Source organism: Aethalodelphis obliquidens, unplaced genomic scaffold (assembly GCF_003676395.1).
Source record: "Aethalodelphis obliquidens isolate GAN/ISIS:26980383/991018 unplaced genomic scaffold, ASM367639v1 scaffold18, whole genome shotgun sequence".
Taxonomy (NCBI): Eukaryota; Metazoa; Chordata; class Mammalia; order Artiodactyla; family Delphinidae; genus Aethalodelphis; species Aethalodelphis obliquidens.
In genome coordinates this window covers 23025999-23042472 of record NW_020837962.1, presented here as the reverse complement: position 1 = coordinate 23042472, position 16474 = coordinate 23025999, and the positions used below count along the sequence as shown (strand labels likewise).

Genomic DNA, 16474 nt, shown 5'->3' with positions numbered 1-16474 from the left:
CTTCTCCAACAGAAACTTGTACCCATTAAACAGTAGCTTCCTATCTCTCCTCCCTGTGGCCCCTGGCAACCACTTCTGAATGTTACTTTACCGAAAAAAGAAGTGTTGACTTTGACCTTAGTTTACAAACAAAAATGTAATTAGATGCAGGAGGGAGGTGAGAAGGGGATAGATGTCAATTTGGCACTGACTGTCCTCCGTAGGAGACACCTGGGGAGTGTACAGTGGCATGTGTGTGTGTGTGTGTGTGTGTGTGTGTCTTTAAAAGATTCTCCACCTCCCTGCTGGCCTCCTCACAGTTTGCCAGTGGCTTTGCAGCCTCCTGGTTGCCTCAGTCCAGGCAAGGAGCCGGCAATCTCCTTTGTAGTTTCAGGAGCAGTTCTGTTACCATGGAGGCCACATTCTGATTTCAAGAGTGTAAAGGTAATCATTTGTTTTTAGCTTCAAAGATCTTCCCAAAAGATAGGCTGTCGCTCTTCTTCTGGAAAAGCCTGATTGGTAGGATTCCTTCAAGCACTCAGTCTGAAGTGCTTTATCCCATTCCCTCACCAGCTTCAAAAGTCAAGCTTGCCAAGAGCCTCTGGAGGAAAATCTGCCACTTCCATCAATTTCACACAAATGGTTGATCCTGGAGGTGGTGCTATTTGCAATGGAACACTTCACAATCAGAGTGACCACCGTCACAGAAAAAACTGCACAAGGAACGGGATGGTGAAAGAAGCCCAGGTAAGAGGCAATCCCTCCCCCTTACTCTGAAAGACCTGAACATTTCAATATTTGTTGTAAAGCTATTTGAAGCTGTCCTAGCTGAAAGTTCTTGGCAGGAAGTGTTTTCTGTGTTTTGACTCCTTACTTCAGCTAATTTCAAATGCTTGGCTACTAAAAAGTTTGGATGTGGGTTAAGGAGGGAATTTCTTCTCTGTACAAGACAGGACACACGTAGATCCAAGAGCCTTAAACCCTTAACATAAAAACGTCCCTGCTAGACTTTCGTTTTCTCTCAAGCATTTTGGAGAAAACAGTTGTGAAGGCTAAAACTCTCCAGCTAAATTTCAGTCTATCAGGAAATCACAACAGACTGCATGCATCAAACTTCATAGGGGAAAAAAAGAGGAAGTGAAAGTAAACGCTGCTGAGATTACGTGGAGTAGGTTTTCCCCTGGTACGTGAGGAGTGCCTCTCGGATTAAAAGGGGACTTCTTTTTGGTGTTTGGTGGGGCCTTGTCATAGCTTACAGCTTGATTCGGGGCCAAAGTCTTTCTTTGAAACTTGACATCACAAGCATTCCTTTTTAAGACACTTCAGAAAGTGCGGCTTATTGTTACAGGCTGCACACAGGAACCAAACAGACTTTGAATTGTTTTCCCATGTGATACTTTTTGTAAAAATTTTTGGCTCCTGCTCTGACAGAATGTTTGAGGGGAATGTACTGAGGAAGGGGAAGAACCCAAGAAATGTTGTCAGCTCATTCAAAGAGGGAGCCGGGTCTGCAAGCTGCTTACGAACAGGCTGGCCATTGCCAGCTTCCCATTGGATGCCCAGGTCCTCTGTTCTGAGCAGCAGGGGTGAGTTCACCTGCTTGGGAGCAGGTTAGCATAGCCAAACAGGCAGCTTCACCATTGCAAAATGAGAAGCTGGGCAAGGAATCTGTGCGGGAGAACTGGGGTCGGGGGTGGGGAGGTTGGGCAGTGAGATTGTTCTAAGATCACAGGACAGGTGGGGCTGGCTGGGGGCCAGCCCACCATTCAGTGAAGGAAATTTGTGTGTTCAGTGGAATGAAAGAGGTGTGTGTGGGGGGGGCACTCTGGAGCCTGGGTTGTGTGTGAATAGGCTGTGGTCCCCCAAATAGGTTCCCCTCTTAACAAAAGACATTGCCCTAGCCTTGGAATTATCTACCTAAAACCTCAGGTCTGGCCTCTCGCAGATGAGTATAATGTGAAGAGAAAATACTCAACTCTCATTCTTTGCACGAGGGCAATCATACTAATACCCACCATCTATTCATCGCTGTATCGAATCAGACCACTACCACTCAAGACACTCTTTGCCCCTAAAATGGCTGTAACACTGGCCACTGGCCTTCTCACCCTCTGGACCATTATGACCCTGAAGGCTCTCATTTGGGTAGAGATGCCCTCAAAGCCATTCTCTCTCTCTCTCTCTCTCTCTCTCTACTTTATCTTGGTTTTGTAACCACCTTCTAGTGTCTGAGCTTAGAGACTTAGCTAAATGGTTACAACCATTCCTAAGGACACGAGCCAGGATCCTAAAGGTTCATTACTAAGTGCTCCTACAAGACTGTGAATATCTTTGGACACTGAAGCTTCCCTAAGAGCAGCAGGAAATACCAGGGAGGCTACTGCCTTTTCCAACAGCTCTTTCTGAAGGAAGGACCATCCAGAACCTATTTGCTCAGATATATTTAGGTGTTACTTAGTTGAAATTGGCTCCCACTGAGAGCCTCAATTATGGCTTAAAAAGTATGTTCCAGAAAGAAGAAACCCTGCTGAGTTCTTAGTGAAGTCGGGCAGACAAAGGCCTGTTTTCCCCTCTGTGATATAGATGAAGTTGTCTTTACTATCATGATCCTTAATCACTGGTTTTAGTCCATTTTGCTTTGAGGACCTTAAACAAACTGAGTCTTTACCAAAAACCTTGAAGCTTGAACCCAGTCCTCGTAGAACACTCACTCTTGGAACCCAGCCACCACATTTGAAGGAAGCCCAAGCAGCTCAAGAGAAGCCCAAGTAGAGAGAAACCAGGTATCCTTGCTGTGTGCCTAGGCAAGATGCAGCACCAGCTTGTAAACTGTGTGAGTCAGCTATCTTAGAAGTGGATCCTCCATCCCTGGAGTCTATCTGTTCCAATTATACTTCATGGAGTACACATGACTTGTCCCCACTGGGCTCTGCCCAAATTACAGATCCTTAAGCAAACAAATGATTGTTGTTTTTTTTTTTAAGCTAGGTTTGCTTATCAGACTTTTAATATCTTTATTTATTTATGGCTGCATTGGGTCTTCATTGCGGTGTGCGGGCTTTCCCTAGCTGCGGCAGAGTGGAAACTACACTTCGCTGTGGTGCGTGGGCCTATCATTGAGGTGGCTTCTCTTTGTTGCGGAGCATGGGCTCTAGGCACGTGGGCTTCAGTAGTTGTGGCTCGCAGGCTCTAGAGCGCAGGCTCAGTAGTTGTGGTGCACAGGCTTTGTTGCTCCGCGGCCTGTGGGATCTTCCCAGACCAGGGCTTGAACCCGTGTCCCCTGCATTGGCAGGTGGATTCTTAACCACTGTGCCACCAGGGAAGTCCCAAGCAAACAAATGATTGTTGTTTTAAGTATGGTGGTGGTTTGCTAAGCAACAATAAACATGTAAACACATGTATATTCTATTTCTTTAAAATGCCTAGAAAAATCATTGTACAGTCTCATTACAACCATTTTCAGTGCTTTCATTTTGAGGAAAGAGTTTGTTTTGGCCATCAATCTTTGGCAAAGATGCCTTTCCCTAAGCTTTACACTTTTGTTGTGTTTTGTTTTGTGTTTTGCATAAGGACTGTATGCTTAAGATGAGTGTCCGGCTGGTAAAACCAAATACAATGAACTCAAATATCAACTATACAAAAGCACAGTCACTTGGATGCTGTCAAATCTGAAGTGTAATTATTCAATCTGAGGAGGTCTGTAACTTGTTGCCTTATCTATGAAGAAAGAGCAGGCAAAGAAGCATGTATGTGTTCTGGTTCAGATGTTTTGTTAATTAAATGAATACGTGTTTTAAAGTATATTTAATATCTGCTAATTATAAATTAATTTTACCTATTGGTTAAAGTTTCCTAGAAAATGATTCTCTTTAGAAACACAAGTAGAGGTAGATTGACGTTAACCTAATTACTCTCAAGAAATCTACTACATTTATTTTGAAGTACACTTGATTTAATCTTTCTACTAAGTATTGTCACCTTGTCTCAATTGGCCTGAACTAATGTAGTTTTACTGGAATTCTAAAGTATATCAACCTGTAAATCCATGTGAGAAGAAGTTGTTGCCACCATATTAGAAAGAAAGTCATTGGCCCAGTAATTCACAATTTAGATTAAACCTTTGGAAACAAACAAACAAACACTATGAACATAGTTCAGAGAAGTATTCAGAATTGTTCTCCACAATGTACTTCATCCATCACAGTTCCCTCTAAATCCTGCTTCAACCAAAAGTTTTGCCACATTGAATATCATTTGATTACAGCAGAGGTTAAGATTACAAATGCCCAGCAGGCTGGTAAGGCCTGGTGTGGACAACAGGAAGTGGTAAGCATGGGTTTACCTGAACAAAGCTCATTGTCACCATGTGAGAAAGCAGGTCCTATGTTGACAGATCTTATGATTTTCAAAAGAAACTGGAAATCCAGATGGAGTGGGAGGGAGAGAGAATATCCTGATTTTTAAGTATTGGCATCTAATGCTTCAAATCTCCAATACTGTAGAGTTCAATGAGACATTGCTACCAGCCACAAATCTGTAATCTCTGAACTATAGGCAAATAGGATGAGAAAAATAAGAGGTCATAAATAGAGTGATTCAGGGAATTTGGATCTTCTTAATTTAGACTTACTTTATATTTTCTAAAAGCAATAGATGTATCTTACATCTTAATTTTCCTGAGTTGTTACATTAATACTTGATCCTGGAGTATGGAAGTTTTAGGAACAATTATGACCCAACCAGTTGTACTAGATTTCTCTGACTAAACCTGACTTCAAATATTAGATGACAAAATGTCATAGAACTGATACCATTTCACTGCTCAAACTTCATCTCTCAGACTTTGTAGGAAGTGACACACAAACCTTTTGTTAGACAATGAACTCATATAGCTTGGTCACCATTATTATTCTCTAGACATGGTATAACTGGGCCTTCAAAAGTTGCCCAGGAAAAGGCTATGTGTAAATTATGATTATCCAGCCAACTACAACTTATACCTGACTGTTCTTTCTCTGCCATGTGGAGCTTATCCTTTTGGAAGTCAAAAATCCTTTGAGAAGCTGATAGATACTTTCTGTATTACAGAATTTTCCACGTAGAGGATTCATGTGTTTCCTGACTTTCTCAGATCCTCAGGTTAAGAACCTCAGCTCTCACACCCTGCTCAGAAAAACCAACAAATCAGGCTTTCCAGAGAAGACAGGGTAAAGGGATTCATAAATTGATCTACCAAGGAGAGAAAACCAAACATAAGCCAAAGTGACTCAGACCACAAGCCCACATGTATTAATTTATTTAAAAATGTATATTAGAATTTTGTACCCCACTTTATAATACTATTTTAATAATATTTATTTTACTATAAAACTACTTTTATATCCTCCTTGAAAACCTTGAGTATAAATGAACTCCCCAGGAAGATATTTCTTTCCTGGTGGCTTTTCATATCCCAGCACCCCTCAGGATTTCCCAGGGAACAACTTAAGGAAGAATGATAGCAGGAAGACAAGCTTTGACATCAGCAGAAATGGGTATGAGTACTAGCTTTGCTCCCTACTAGCTGTGCCACATTGGGGAAGTAGCATCACGGCTCTGATCCATACCTCACAAGGCAAAGGTGAAGATTGGATAAGAGAGTGTATGTAAGACTCCCAGTAACTATCACATGTGTAGTAGATACTTGATAAATAGTGACTATTATCTATTAAAGTCTGCCTGCAGCTCTTACCCCTCTACTGCTATTGTAAGACCGTTCAGTACAATGCCTGGCATGTAATAGGTGCTCAATAAATGATAGTCTTAAATCCTTGAATTCCCTCATCCAATGGTGGCTTCATTTTACTTGGTCTGTCAGCAGCACTTGACACAAGTAATTACTCCTCCTCCTTCAAGCCCTTTTCTCTCTTGGCTTCCAAGTTATGACCCTCCTATATCACCAGCTGTTCCTTTACAGTGTCTATTCCTGGTTTTCCTCAACTCCTTGATCTTTGAACAATAGAGTGCCCCAAGACTCAGTCCTTGTACCCATTCTCTTTTCTAACTGCAGATTTCTCCTGATGATCTGACCTTGTCTCATTACTATATGTACATGTATATATGTGCAGCTGTGTGTATGTGCGTGTATGTGTATATATATATATATGTCATTTCCAACTGCTTCCTTGATCTTTCGCTTGGATGACCAAAGGCATCTCCAGCTTAACATGTCCAAAACTGAGCCCCCAATACTCCCTCCCTCTGTCCCTAACGTGTTTCCTTTATAGTCTTTCCCATCTCAGTAAATGACAACTCTATCCTTCCAGTGGCTCAAACCAAAAACCTGGGTATCGTTCATGACTTTTTCCTTCTGTATTCAATGAGTCAGCAAATTCATGATCCTACCTTCACAGGATATCCAGAATCTGACCACTCCTCACCTCCCCACAGCAACCACTCTGGTCTCAGCCACCACTGTCTCTCACCTTGATTGTTACGGGAGCCTCATGCCTTTTCCCTATGTCCCAGTTATTCATTACAGAGTGACAACCCATCCCAAAACAGAATGACATTAAACAACGACTATTTTGTTATGCTCATGGATTCTACTGGGTAGGAATTCAGAAAAGACTCAGTGGAGACAGCTCTTCCCTGTTCCAGGATATCTGGGGCCTCAATTGGCTGGACCTAGAACAGCTGAGCCAGGAGGATTTGCCTGCAAGATGGTGTCCTCACTACCATGTCCAAGCTGGGTCAGCTGAAAAAAAGGACAAGCCAGGATTGTGGGCAGGATTGCCTCAGACAACTTCTACAGCAGGGAGGGCTCTAGAGAGTTTTCTAGTAAGTGAAAACGTTTCATGGCCTTTTGTATCCTAGCCTTGAGTAAAAGCTGAAATTCTTACAGTGACCACAAGGAGCCATGGTTTGATCCTCACTGACTCATCTCCTTTTTCCCAGGGCTCAGTGTATTCCAGCAGCCCTGCATCCTCCCACCTCAGGACATTCCCACATCCTCCCCCATTTGCACTTCCCAGAAATCCAGGTGCCTGCACCTCCCTTCTTTCAAGTCAAATATTACTCACAATCCTATAAAAATTGCAACATACTTTCTTCCTGACTCCCTTTCCTGATCTTGCTTGGTTCTTCAGTACTTAACACCATCTACACACACACACACACACACACACACTTGAATTTATTTCCTATCTATTGTCTGCCTCTGGCTCTAGAATGGGAATTCCACTCAGGCAGAGATTTCTATCTCACTGCCAAATCCCCAGAACATATACCGGAGCCTGTACACAATAGGTGCTCAATAATAGTTGTGCAATGATTAAAGACCACCTGTTTTTACTAATCTAGTGTTTGTTAAAACTTGGATTTCAGTTTGTTTTGTTTATTTCAATTGCCATTTGCTGTTCACAGGCCTGGTTCTTTAAAAGACTGAAAAGCCCCACTCATACGATACACAAGCTTCTTGCAGATTTCAAAGCGTATAACCTCTTATTAATTAATACACTGATTAATTACTAATTTATTAGTAATTTACCTAATATTAATTAAAGGTTTCCCACCCTTTGTTGGAGAACATGACCACTATTCACTGCCTTCTTTTTAAAAATCACTAAATCACTAGATTTTTGTGTGACCAGGTAACTACGAGCTTTTATATCGATATCCAGATATTATGTATACTCTAAGTTTGGGGTCAGGGAATATGCTTTAAGGAGGTGGAACTTTTTGAAGGAGATGAAAATAGAAATTAAATATTATTGATTTATCCTGATGATTCTACTACCTCTTAATAGGAGATGAAATATGCCTGGATTAGAAGGAAAATGACTAATACCTCAAGGTATATAGACCTGTCATCTGGTTTTAATAAAATTCTGCATTCTCAGGGTGGAATGTCCAAGAAAAATCAGAATAATCTGCTTCCCCATTCATGACCCTGTATATGAAATGATTTTTAAAATTTCATTTAACAAATTTTCCATCACACTATATGCTAGGAACTTTCTAAATACAAACTTATTTGATTCCCACAACCTTGTGACTTTAATGCTATTACTATCCCTATTTTTTATATGAGGCAACTGGTCATAGAAAAGTTAAGTAAGTTTGTCTAAGATTAAACCTCTAGTTAGTGCAGACTGACCCCAGGGTCTATGTCTTTATCACTAGAAAAAAAAAAAAAAGCCTTTTCCTCAAACATTTTATTGTAAATATTTGCAAACTTACAGAAAAATTAAAGAGTTCTACACTGAATACTCATATACCTACCACTTAGAAACTGCAGTTAACATTTTACTATATTTGTTTCATCACACGTTTGTCTGTCTATCCGTCTCTCTATTCATCCATCAAACCATATGTTTGGTGCATTTCAAAGAAAGTTGGAGAATCAATAGACTTCACCCCTAAACTCTTCCACATGTGAATTATTAACCAGATTTCAATATTTGTCCATCGTTCTTTCTTTTTTCTTCTTTTGAGACAAAATGTGCAGATAATTCCATTCAATGAATTTTGACCTACACTACCTTTCGATTTTTCTTGCTGGGAAAGGTTTCATTGTATAGTTTTGACTGTGCAAAGATTTTATAAAACCGTGAGCTGAATCAAGTGTAAATTCATCTATGAGATGAAAGACTCAGCAGGAGGCTACCTCACTCGAGAAACTCCCCTGTTGTACACCTAAAATCTGACGGGTTCAAGAGCCATTTTCCCTTTTTGTTTGGAGTATAATCCAGCTGGCAGGAAGGGAACTCACTGTAGGAATTCTTAAAATTCCATACCATGCCCTGTCTTCTTACACATGGAGGAATGAGGCTCAACAAAATGAAGTGACTGTCTCAGAGGTCACACCAGTGTGAGGCACCCTCCCCCACTCTGGTCTCTTGATACCCAGACCAAGGTCTTTCTGGAAAGGTGCATTTGTTTCTGAAACCTCCAACCTGTGAAAGCAAACAGCCAGGGACTACAGTATTTGATGGCTCAGAGTGGTATCTGCTATTGCAAATTCTTTAGCTTCAATTTCAAAATTGATGATGCAAAGTTGCATTTGTCTCATGGAAGATGTAAAGACCTCTCCTATTTCCCAAAATAAGAGCCACGTGGAGAAAGCCTCCTTCTTTGCTTATCTTAGAAAAGCATGTCAGAGAAATCAGTATTAATTACAGTTAATGATTGCTGCCACACACAAGGTCCCACCACGTATTTACGCTTTTTGAAGTATTGTGAATTCTCACCTATCGCTTTCAAATTTCACGTATAAGGACCCAAGGTTCAAAGAGGTCAGATAATCACCCACACGGGTGGCAAGTAATAGGAGGATTTTCTGACCCCTAATATCACATAAATTGTTGCCATCTCCTGCCCTACTGTCCTAGTAAACTGAACCATCATATAGAGGTTGGGAGTCCGGCCTCCCCTTCGCACTGCCTGGGCTTGAATTTCAGCTTCACATCGGTCACTCTATGACCTTGGACAAGCAGCTTAATCTCTGTGCCTCAGTTTCCTTATCTGGAGGATGAGGATAATAGTAGTGCCTGACCAATAGAGTCGTTGTAAGAAGTAAATATGGTGGCGCATGCAAGGCTTAGAATGATTTCTTTAAAAAGCAACCAACGTTTTGCCCCTTTAACCTTCAGCATCAACTATAATGATCCTTATATCCAACATCTTGTTGGACTCTCACAGCAATGCTGTGAAGTATTGAGTGCTACTGACCCATTTGGGGATGAAAAAAACAGAGCTAAGAAAGATAATGAGACCAAAGACACATGGATGATGGGGACAGAGCTGGACAAGAATCCCAGACATTTTTAACTCTAAGTTCAGGAATGTCTCAAAGGACTGGATACGTAGGTATTTTTCAAGCCCTTACTCAGTGCATACAACTCTGTCAACTGTTCCTTTACAAGAACAGGTAGGAAGTAAAAAAAAAAAAAAAAAAATCAGCACCTCTATTCTTCAGCAGATTAATTCACAGCAAGAGAAAAAGTGCTATTTTGGTTATTACACTTAACTCAGAAGAGCAGATTTGGGAGTCAGTTTTAGTAATTTTTAGAAATCTGTAAGATTCTAAAAGTCTTGTAAAATGTTAGTTTCTACCTTAGATTTCCATAGCCAGGCAGCAAAGTGATTTTACATGGCACACCAGACAGCACAACTTCCTATAAATCTTTCTTTAAAAAGCATTGACCTTTGTCTTTACATCCTCACGGCATGTAGCATGTGTACTCCCCAGAATTACCTTCTTCTGAGCCCTTGTACAGCCTCAACTTCATTTTCAAACACAGGCCATCATGAAAGCTTGCTTCCAGACCCAGCAGGGTAGCACAAGTCAATTAATTTCTTGGTTCCTTTGCTGAGTCTCCCCGAGGCAATGACATTGATGATGCATTAAGGATTCTTAGGTCTTGCAACATGGCATGTTTCCCAGTCACCTACTCTGATAATCTGAAGGAAACTAGGCTCCAGGTCATTTCAAATACTGGAATAATCATGGTAGAAATGATCTCAGATCTCAGAGAAGCATGTTATCTCATTTTCTAGATCTTAGTGACACATTTCTCACTTAATAGAATAGAGAACAGAACTGAGGCACACTTGCCCATATCTCAAAATGGCCAATCCAGGGCAAGACGCACACCTGTCCACTGCCAGTTTCTAGAGCCTCTACACAATACTGCTTTTCATAGTACAGAATCCAAAACAAACCCTGAAGGAGCCCTTGGCAATAACAGCTTTTGCCAAACCATGCAAATAACTTAGGGGTACTTGGGAAAATCTCAAAACCGACGTAAGTTTTGACAGATTGGTTTGTAAGTTTATGCAAAAGGGGCTGGCATTTTGTCTATGGGGCTGTGCTTCCCATCGGTCAGTTCTTTGCAAAACCACTGAATCAGGTGTCTACAGACTAAGATACAGAAGTTCTCCACATAGTGACCTGGGAAAATGAGACAATGGCTGAAATAAATAGGTCACGAATGTCAGTTTTCTCTTTTTAAGTGTAATATCAATCTTTATACCAATCAGATGACCCATGCCTTGCACCCAGCCATTACTTAAGGCTCATAAATTATGATGGCTAAAAAAAAATGCCTGGAATTTTTAAATGGTTGATTCAGGAGTACAGGTAAAAATTAGTCAAGGCTAGCACTACTCTGGGAGAAGTTACTTCTTTTTCAACATTATATGCCACGTAAGAAAAGTTAATCAGATAATTATAGCTGTGACCATGGATGTTATCAGATGTTTTGGAAGCAAAGAAACAAATTGTTATGTTGTCATACTCTTGGGCAATTGGTTGTTTGGAGACATTATGCTTACTTTCCCAAGAAGCAAAATGTTTTCATGGAAAATCAAATATGCTCTGCCTTCCATGAACACCAAAGATTCCAGCCAAAAAAACTGTATACATTCAACTAAGCATCATCTCTTTAAGGACACATTCTGTCTTCAAAGGCAAGCAAAAGATGAGTCAGGTTATAAGTTGAAGATGAACCTAGGCTGCTCTTGATGTGCATAAATTGTGAGTGGTTTTATAGGGTGATAGGCAGAGGAGGGAAGGAGACAAGGAGAATAGGTCTGTACAGCCATGAGCCAAATCCTGATAAACGCACAGGGAAGGAAGAACAATGGAATCCTCGGCAACTTTCTCTCTTTCTGGGTAGGGGGATTTTCTGCTCCTTCAGGTTGTTGAATGGCAGACACTCTTTGGTCCATGTTTAGGGGATGAGAAGTTTTGGTTGGGGTCTAGAGATGGTAGTTCAGCATCATCAAGGTGCAAGAAGAAATTGTTTCAATTTGATTCAAAGAGAAAAACCATTGTTTCTAATCCAAGTTCAGTCCCCTGAGCTCAGCCAACCACATTTTGTGTGCTTCCAGAGCCCCACCCTTTTTTTAACTCACCTATGAGTCATCAGCTGCTTGGCACGGGAAGGAGATGCTACAGTACACACCTCACTCCCATGGCAAAGCACATCTCTGGTGTTGGTTCATTCTCATGCAGCTCAGGAAACACTTTCCTTTTGATTTTTGATCATAGGTTCAAAAGTTCAGGATCCATGGAGCGAGTATGTTTCATCAAATATTCTTCTGCAAGGGATACAAGAGAAACTTTATTTTATTTTATATTGGATTATAGTTGATTAACAATGGTATGTTAGTTTCAGGTGTACAGCAAAGTGATTCAGTTATACATATACTTGTATCTATTCTTTTTCAAATTCTCTTCCCACTTAGGTTATTACAGAATATTGAGCAGAGTTCCCTGTGCTATACCGTAGGTCCTTGTTGGTTATCTATTTTAAATATAGCAGTGTGTATATGTCAATCCCAAACTCCCAATCTATCCCTCCACCCCCTATCCTTTTTCCCCCAGTAACCATAAGTTCATTCTCTAAGTCTGTGAGCTCTGTTTTGCAAGTAAGTTCATTTGTATAATCTTTTTTTAAGATTCTGCATGTAAGAGATATCATATGATATTTATCTTTCTCAAAATTACCGACCATACAGCCATGAGTCACTGTGAATCATTGGTATGTCAGGGCTCCCTGAAGACCCATTCACATGCATGGCTTTGCAGGGGGCCTTTTGAAAACACGTATCAGATCAGGTTTTTAGACCGGCATTTGCTTACAGCTCGTCAATGGCTTCCCTTGTCAGGATCAAGGCTATGGTCCTAAGCTCAGTTTACGAGCTCTGCACAACTTCCCCACTGATTCGTCCATTGATTCATCAAAGATTTATTGGATACCTACTTCGTATCAGATGCCCTTCTAAGCCCTGGAGTACTAATGATGGACAAAGTGGATGGAGTTCCCCTTTTAGAACTGACCTACAGCCATGCCTGCCCCCTCACTACCCCTGCCAGCCCACCACCCTACCCGCTTCCCTCCCCACAGTTCTTTGGGTTCTTCCTCCTGCTGGGAACACTGCACCTCCTCAACTCCTACTGACTATTCAGATCTTATTTTAAGCATCATCTTCTTTAGGGAGGCCTTTCTCTTTTCCTGGACTAGGCCAGATCCCATCCTATCCGCTCCATAGGTCCCTGACTTATCCTTCATTTCCCTTTTTGTAAGTATTTGCTCTGGTCTGTATTTCCATCTAGACCAGGGGCTGGCAAACTTTCTCTGTAATGGGCCAGACAGTAAATATTTTCAGTTCTTTGGGACACGAAGTCCCTGTCTCAATTACTCAACTCTGCCTTTGCAGTGTGAAAGCAGCCATGGACAACAATAAACAAACGGGTGTCACTGTGTTCCAATAAAACTTTATTTTGAAAGAAAATAGCAAAAGCAAGGGGTAGGCCAGATATGGCTTGTGGGCCATAATTTGCAGACCTCAGAACAACGGGACCTGCTGTGATGATGGAAATACTCTGTGACTGTCCCACCCAGTAAGGTAGCCACCAGCCATGTGTGGTTGTCCAACATTTGAAATGTGGCTCATGCAACTGTAACCTAAATCTCTAAATGTATTTAACTTGAATGATTTTAGTTTGAATGTAAGTAGCCACATGTGGCTAATGATTATTGTTTTGGACGGTTCACATATAGACTATGAGTGTCATGAGGTCAGGGGTTCTGTCCTTCCTGGTCACCACTGTGTCACCTGGACAGAGCACAGCAGCTAGCACAGAGTAGGTACTCAATATGTATTTGTTGGATGAATGAATGAACAAATATGCCTAGAGATGATCATACTAAGTGAAGTAGGACAGAGAAAGACAAATATCATATGATATCACTTATATGTGATATCTAAAAAAGGATACAAATGAACTTATTTACAAAACAGAAATAGACTCACAGATATAAAAGACAAACATGGTCACCAAAGGGGAAACGTGGGGGGGGGGGGATAAATTAGGAGTTTGGAATTAACAGATATACACTACTATATATAAAATAGATAACCAACAAGGACCTACTGTATGGCACAGGGAACTATATTCAATATCTTGTAATAACCTAAAATGGAAAAGAATGTGAAAAAGAATATATATATATATGTGTGTGTGTGTGTACAACTGAAGCACTTTGCTGAAACTAACACAACACTGTAAATCAACTGTACTGCAATTAAAAATGTAAATAAATAAAGGAAGGGAAAAAATGAACAAATGTATAAATATGGAATGACATTAGACTTCTGGGATGTTGCCACTGGAGACTTCTTGCTCTCTAATCCTGAAGAGTTGTATTTCTGTACACATGTTTTATCCCCACCTTAGTCCATGAGTTCCATGGGGATGGAAGCCATAAGAGAAACTACCTGAATGACCCAGTGCCTAGCACAGGTACAAGCACATGGTAGTCAGCCGTCCCATGAGTGTTGACAGCTGCCAGTACCCACCTGGGAAGGACAAGGAGTCAGCCCCATGGCTATTTCTGAAACATGTTCCAATCTGTCACATCTCAAAGATCTAACTTAGAGCTTCTTTCTGATTCAACCCTGGTGCTGTGCACTTTAGAAATTCAACTTCATCCTGACTTTGCCTGCTTTATAACCTTGGGGAAATTGCCTAATGCCCTGTGACTATCTTATTAAGTGAAGATAATTCTAATTCTATTACAGTTATCCACAACCTACCTCTTAGGAATATCATGTAAGTAAATAAAATCATGGCCACAAAAGCTTTGAGCACCTCAGAGATAAGCGCTGTTCTCACCTGGACTGAGAACATCATAACTGAACAAGAAGATAGTAGGTAGTAGTTAATTTCAATGATATTAAAGCAACAATGCATTGTTTTCTCTGGTTTATCAGGAATAACTTCAGAAAAGCTCTGTGCCTCTCAAGTGATCCAGCTGGTTGTGAGTAAAATTAGAAGATTGCAGTCATTGCAGGGTGGTGAAGGACAGCCACTTTGTTCCAAAGTTCAATTATGTCCAACTGACTTTAGGGCCTCCACCCCAGCTGTCATCCCAGGTAGGATCCTGGGATCCTACAAATCTTTCTTCCCTGCATTTCTTTTTCACTGCTCTTTGAAACAGAAAGTCTGACCTATCCTGCAGAGAAGGCCTGTTCAATTTCAGCAGGCACTACACACCACATCTCCAAGCAGGCAACACATGAGGTCCAGCCAGAAGTCCTTGCATGGTCCCATTCCTCTCATTTCTACTCACTAACAAGTGCCCATGCTGGTTCTCCTGTCCTGGAAGGCCCTCACCTCCTTCCTCAACATTTTCCAGTCTTGGCTCTCTTTTTCTCTCTCATTCACTCAGTCCTACAACAGATTTTCATGGGGCACACTGCTAGGGACTCCATTTAGTCCTCTCCAAGCCATCCTACCTTTTCTGTGAATCCCTGACTTCCCAATCTGGAAGTGTGGAAGGTGGGACTCTTCGTGGGCTTCTCTGACCTCTTTGCTAACTTCTCTGGTGGTGGATGGGAAAACCATGGGAAAGCAACTGAGCCTCTCAACGACTGAACTTGGGCATCACTACAAAGAAAGGTTGGAGTAGTTAATACATAAAGAACTTGTCCCCTCAAAAAGTTCCATGTTTATAATCTGTCTGTCTCTCTCGCTGACTTCTGTACTTCTTTTTGTCATGCACCACCTAACACTCAGAGATGCTCAATAACTCAAGAATTGAATCTTTGACAACTTCACCAGATTTATTGATTGACTGATTGATGATCCCATTCTATCTTTTTTTAAATTAAAGTACAGTTGATTTACAATGCTATACTAGTTTCAGGTGTACAACATAATGATTTGATATTTTTATAACTTATACTCCATTTAAAGTTATTATAAAATATCAGTTATATTCCCTGTGCTGTACATTACATCCTTGTGTCTTATTTATTTCATACATAGTAGTTTATACATCTTAATCACCTTCCCCTATCTTGCCCCTCCCCACTGCACTGGTAACCACTAGTTTGTTCTCTGTATCTATTAGTCTACTTCTGTTTTGTTATATTCATTTGTTTTATTTTTTTAGATTCCACATATAAATGAGAATATACATTATTTGTTTTTCTCTGTCTGACTTACTTCACTAAGTGTAATATCCTCCAGGTCTACCCATGTTGTTGCAAATGGCAAAATTTCATTATTTTTTTATAGCTGAGTAATATTCCGTACATATATATATATATATATATATATATATATATATATAGAGAGAGAGAGAGAGAGAGAGAGAGAGAGACACTCATACATTGGGGTACATATATCTTTTCAAATCAGTGTTTTCATTTTCTTTGGATAATTACCCAGGAGTGGGACTGCTGGATCATATTGTTGTTCTATTTTTAGTTTTTTGAGGAACCTCCATGCTGTTTTCCATAGTGGCTGCACCAGTTTACATTCCCCAGATTTAAATTTGAATGTTGGCCAGTGCAGACAGGTCCTGATGCACCCTTTTGCTTGGGGAGGTAACTCAGTTCTCAGACTTCTTCCAAACGCTTCTAAACAAGATTTAGACATGAAAGAATTTTAACACAATTCTTATAGTATCTATTCATTAAGGTAATACTAGATGACATA

General features: G+C 40.6%; 1 protein-coding gene across 4 annotated transcripts in view; it reads left to right on the top strand.

The window, feature by feature from the left end:
* Positions 1–334: 334 nt before the first annotated feature.
* Positions 335–16474, top strand: part of SPTLC3 (serine palmitoyltransferase long chain base subunit 3) — a 126441-nt gene continuing 110301 nt past the window's right edge. The window contains exons 1-2 of one of the 4 annotated variants that reach the window (XM_027118172.1): positions 335–423; positions 553–726. In XM_027118172.1, coding sequence (XP_026973973.1) covers positions 619–726 — 108 coding nt within the window. In that variant the 5' untranslated portion in view covers positions 335–423; positions 553–618. Of the gene's footprint in view, positions 727–1540; positions 1566–16474 lie in introns of those variants that run through there. The other 3 variants (XM_027118175.1, XM_027118173.1, XM_027118174.1) reach the window with 3 other exon arrangements.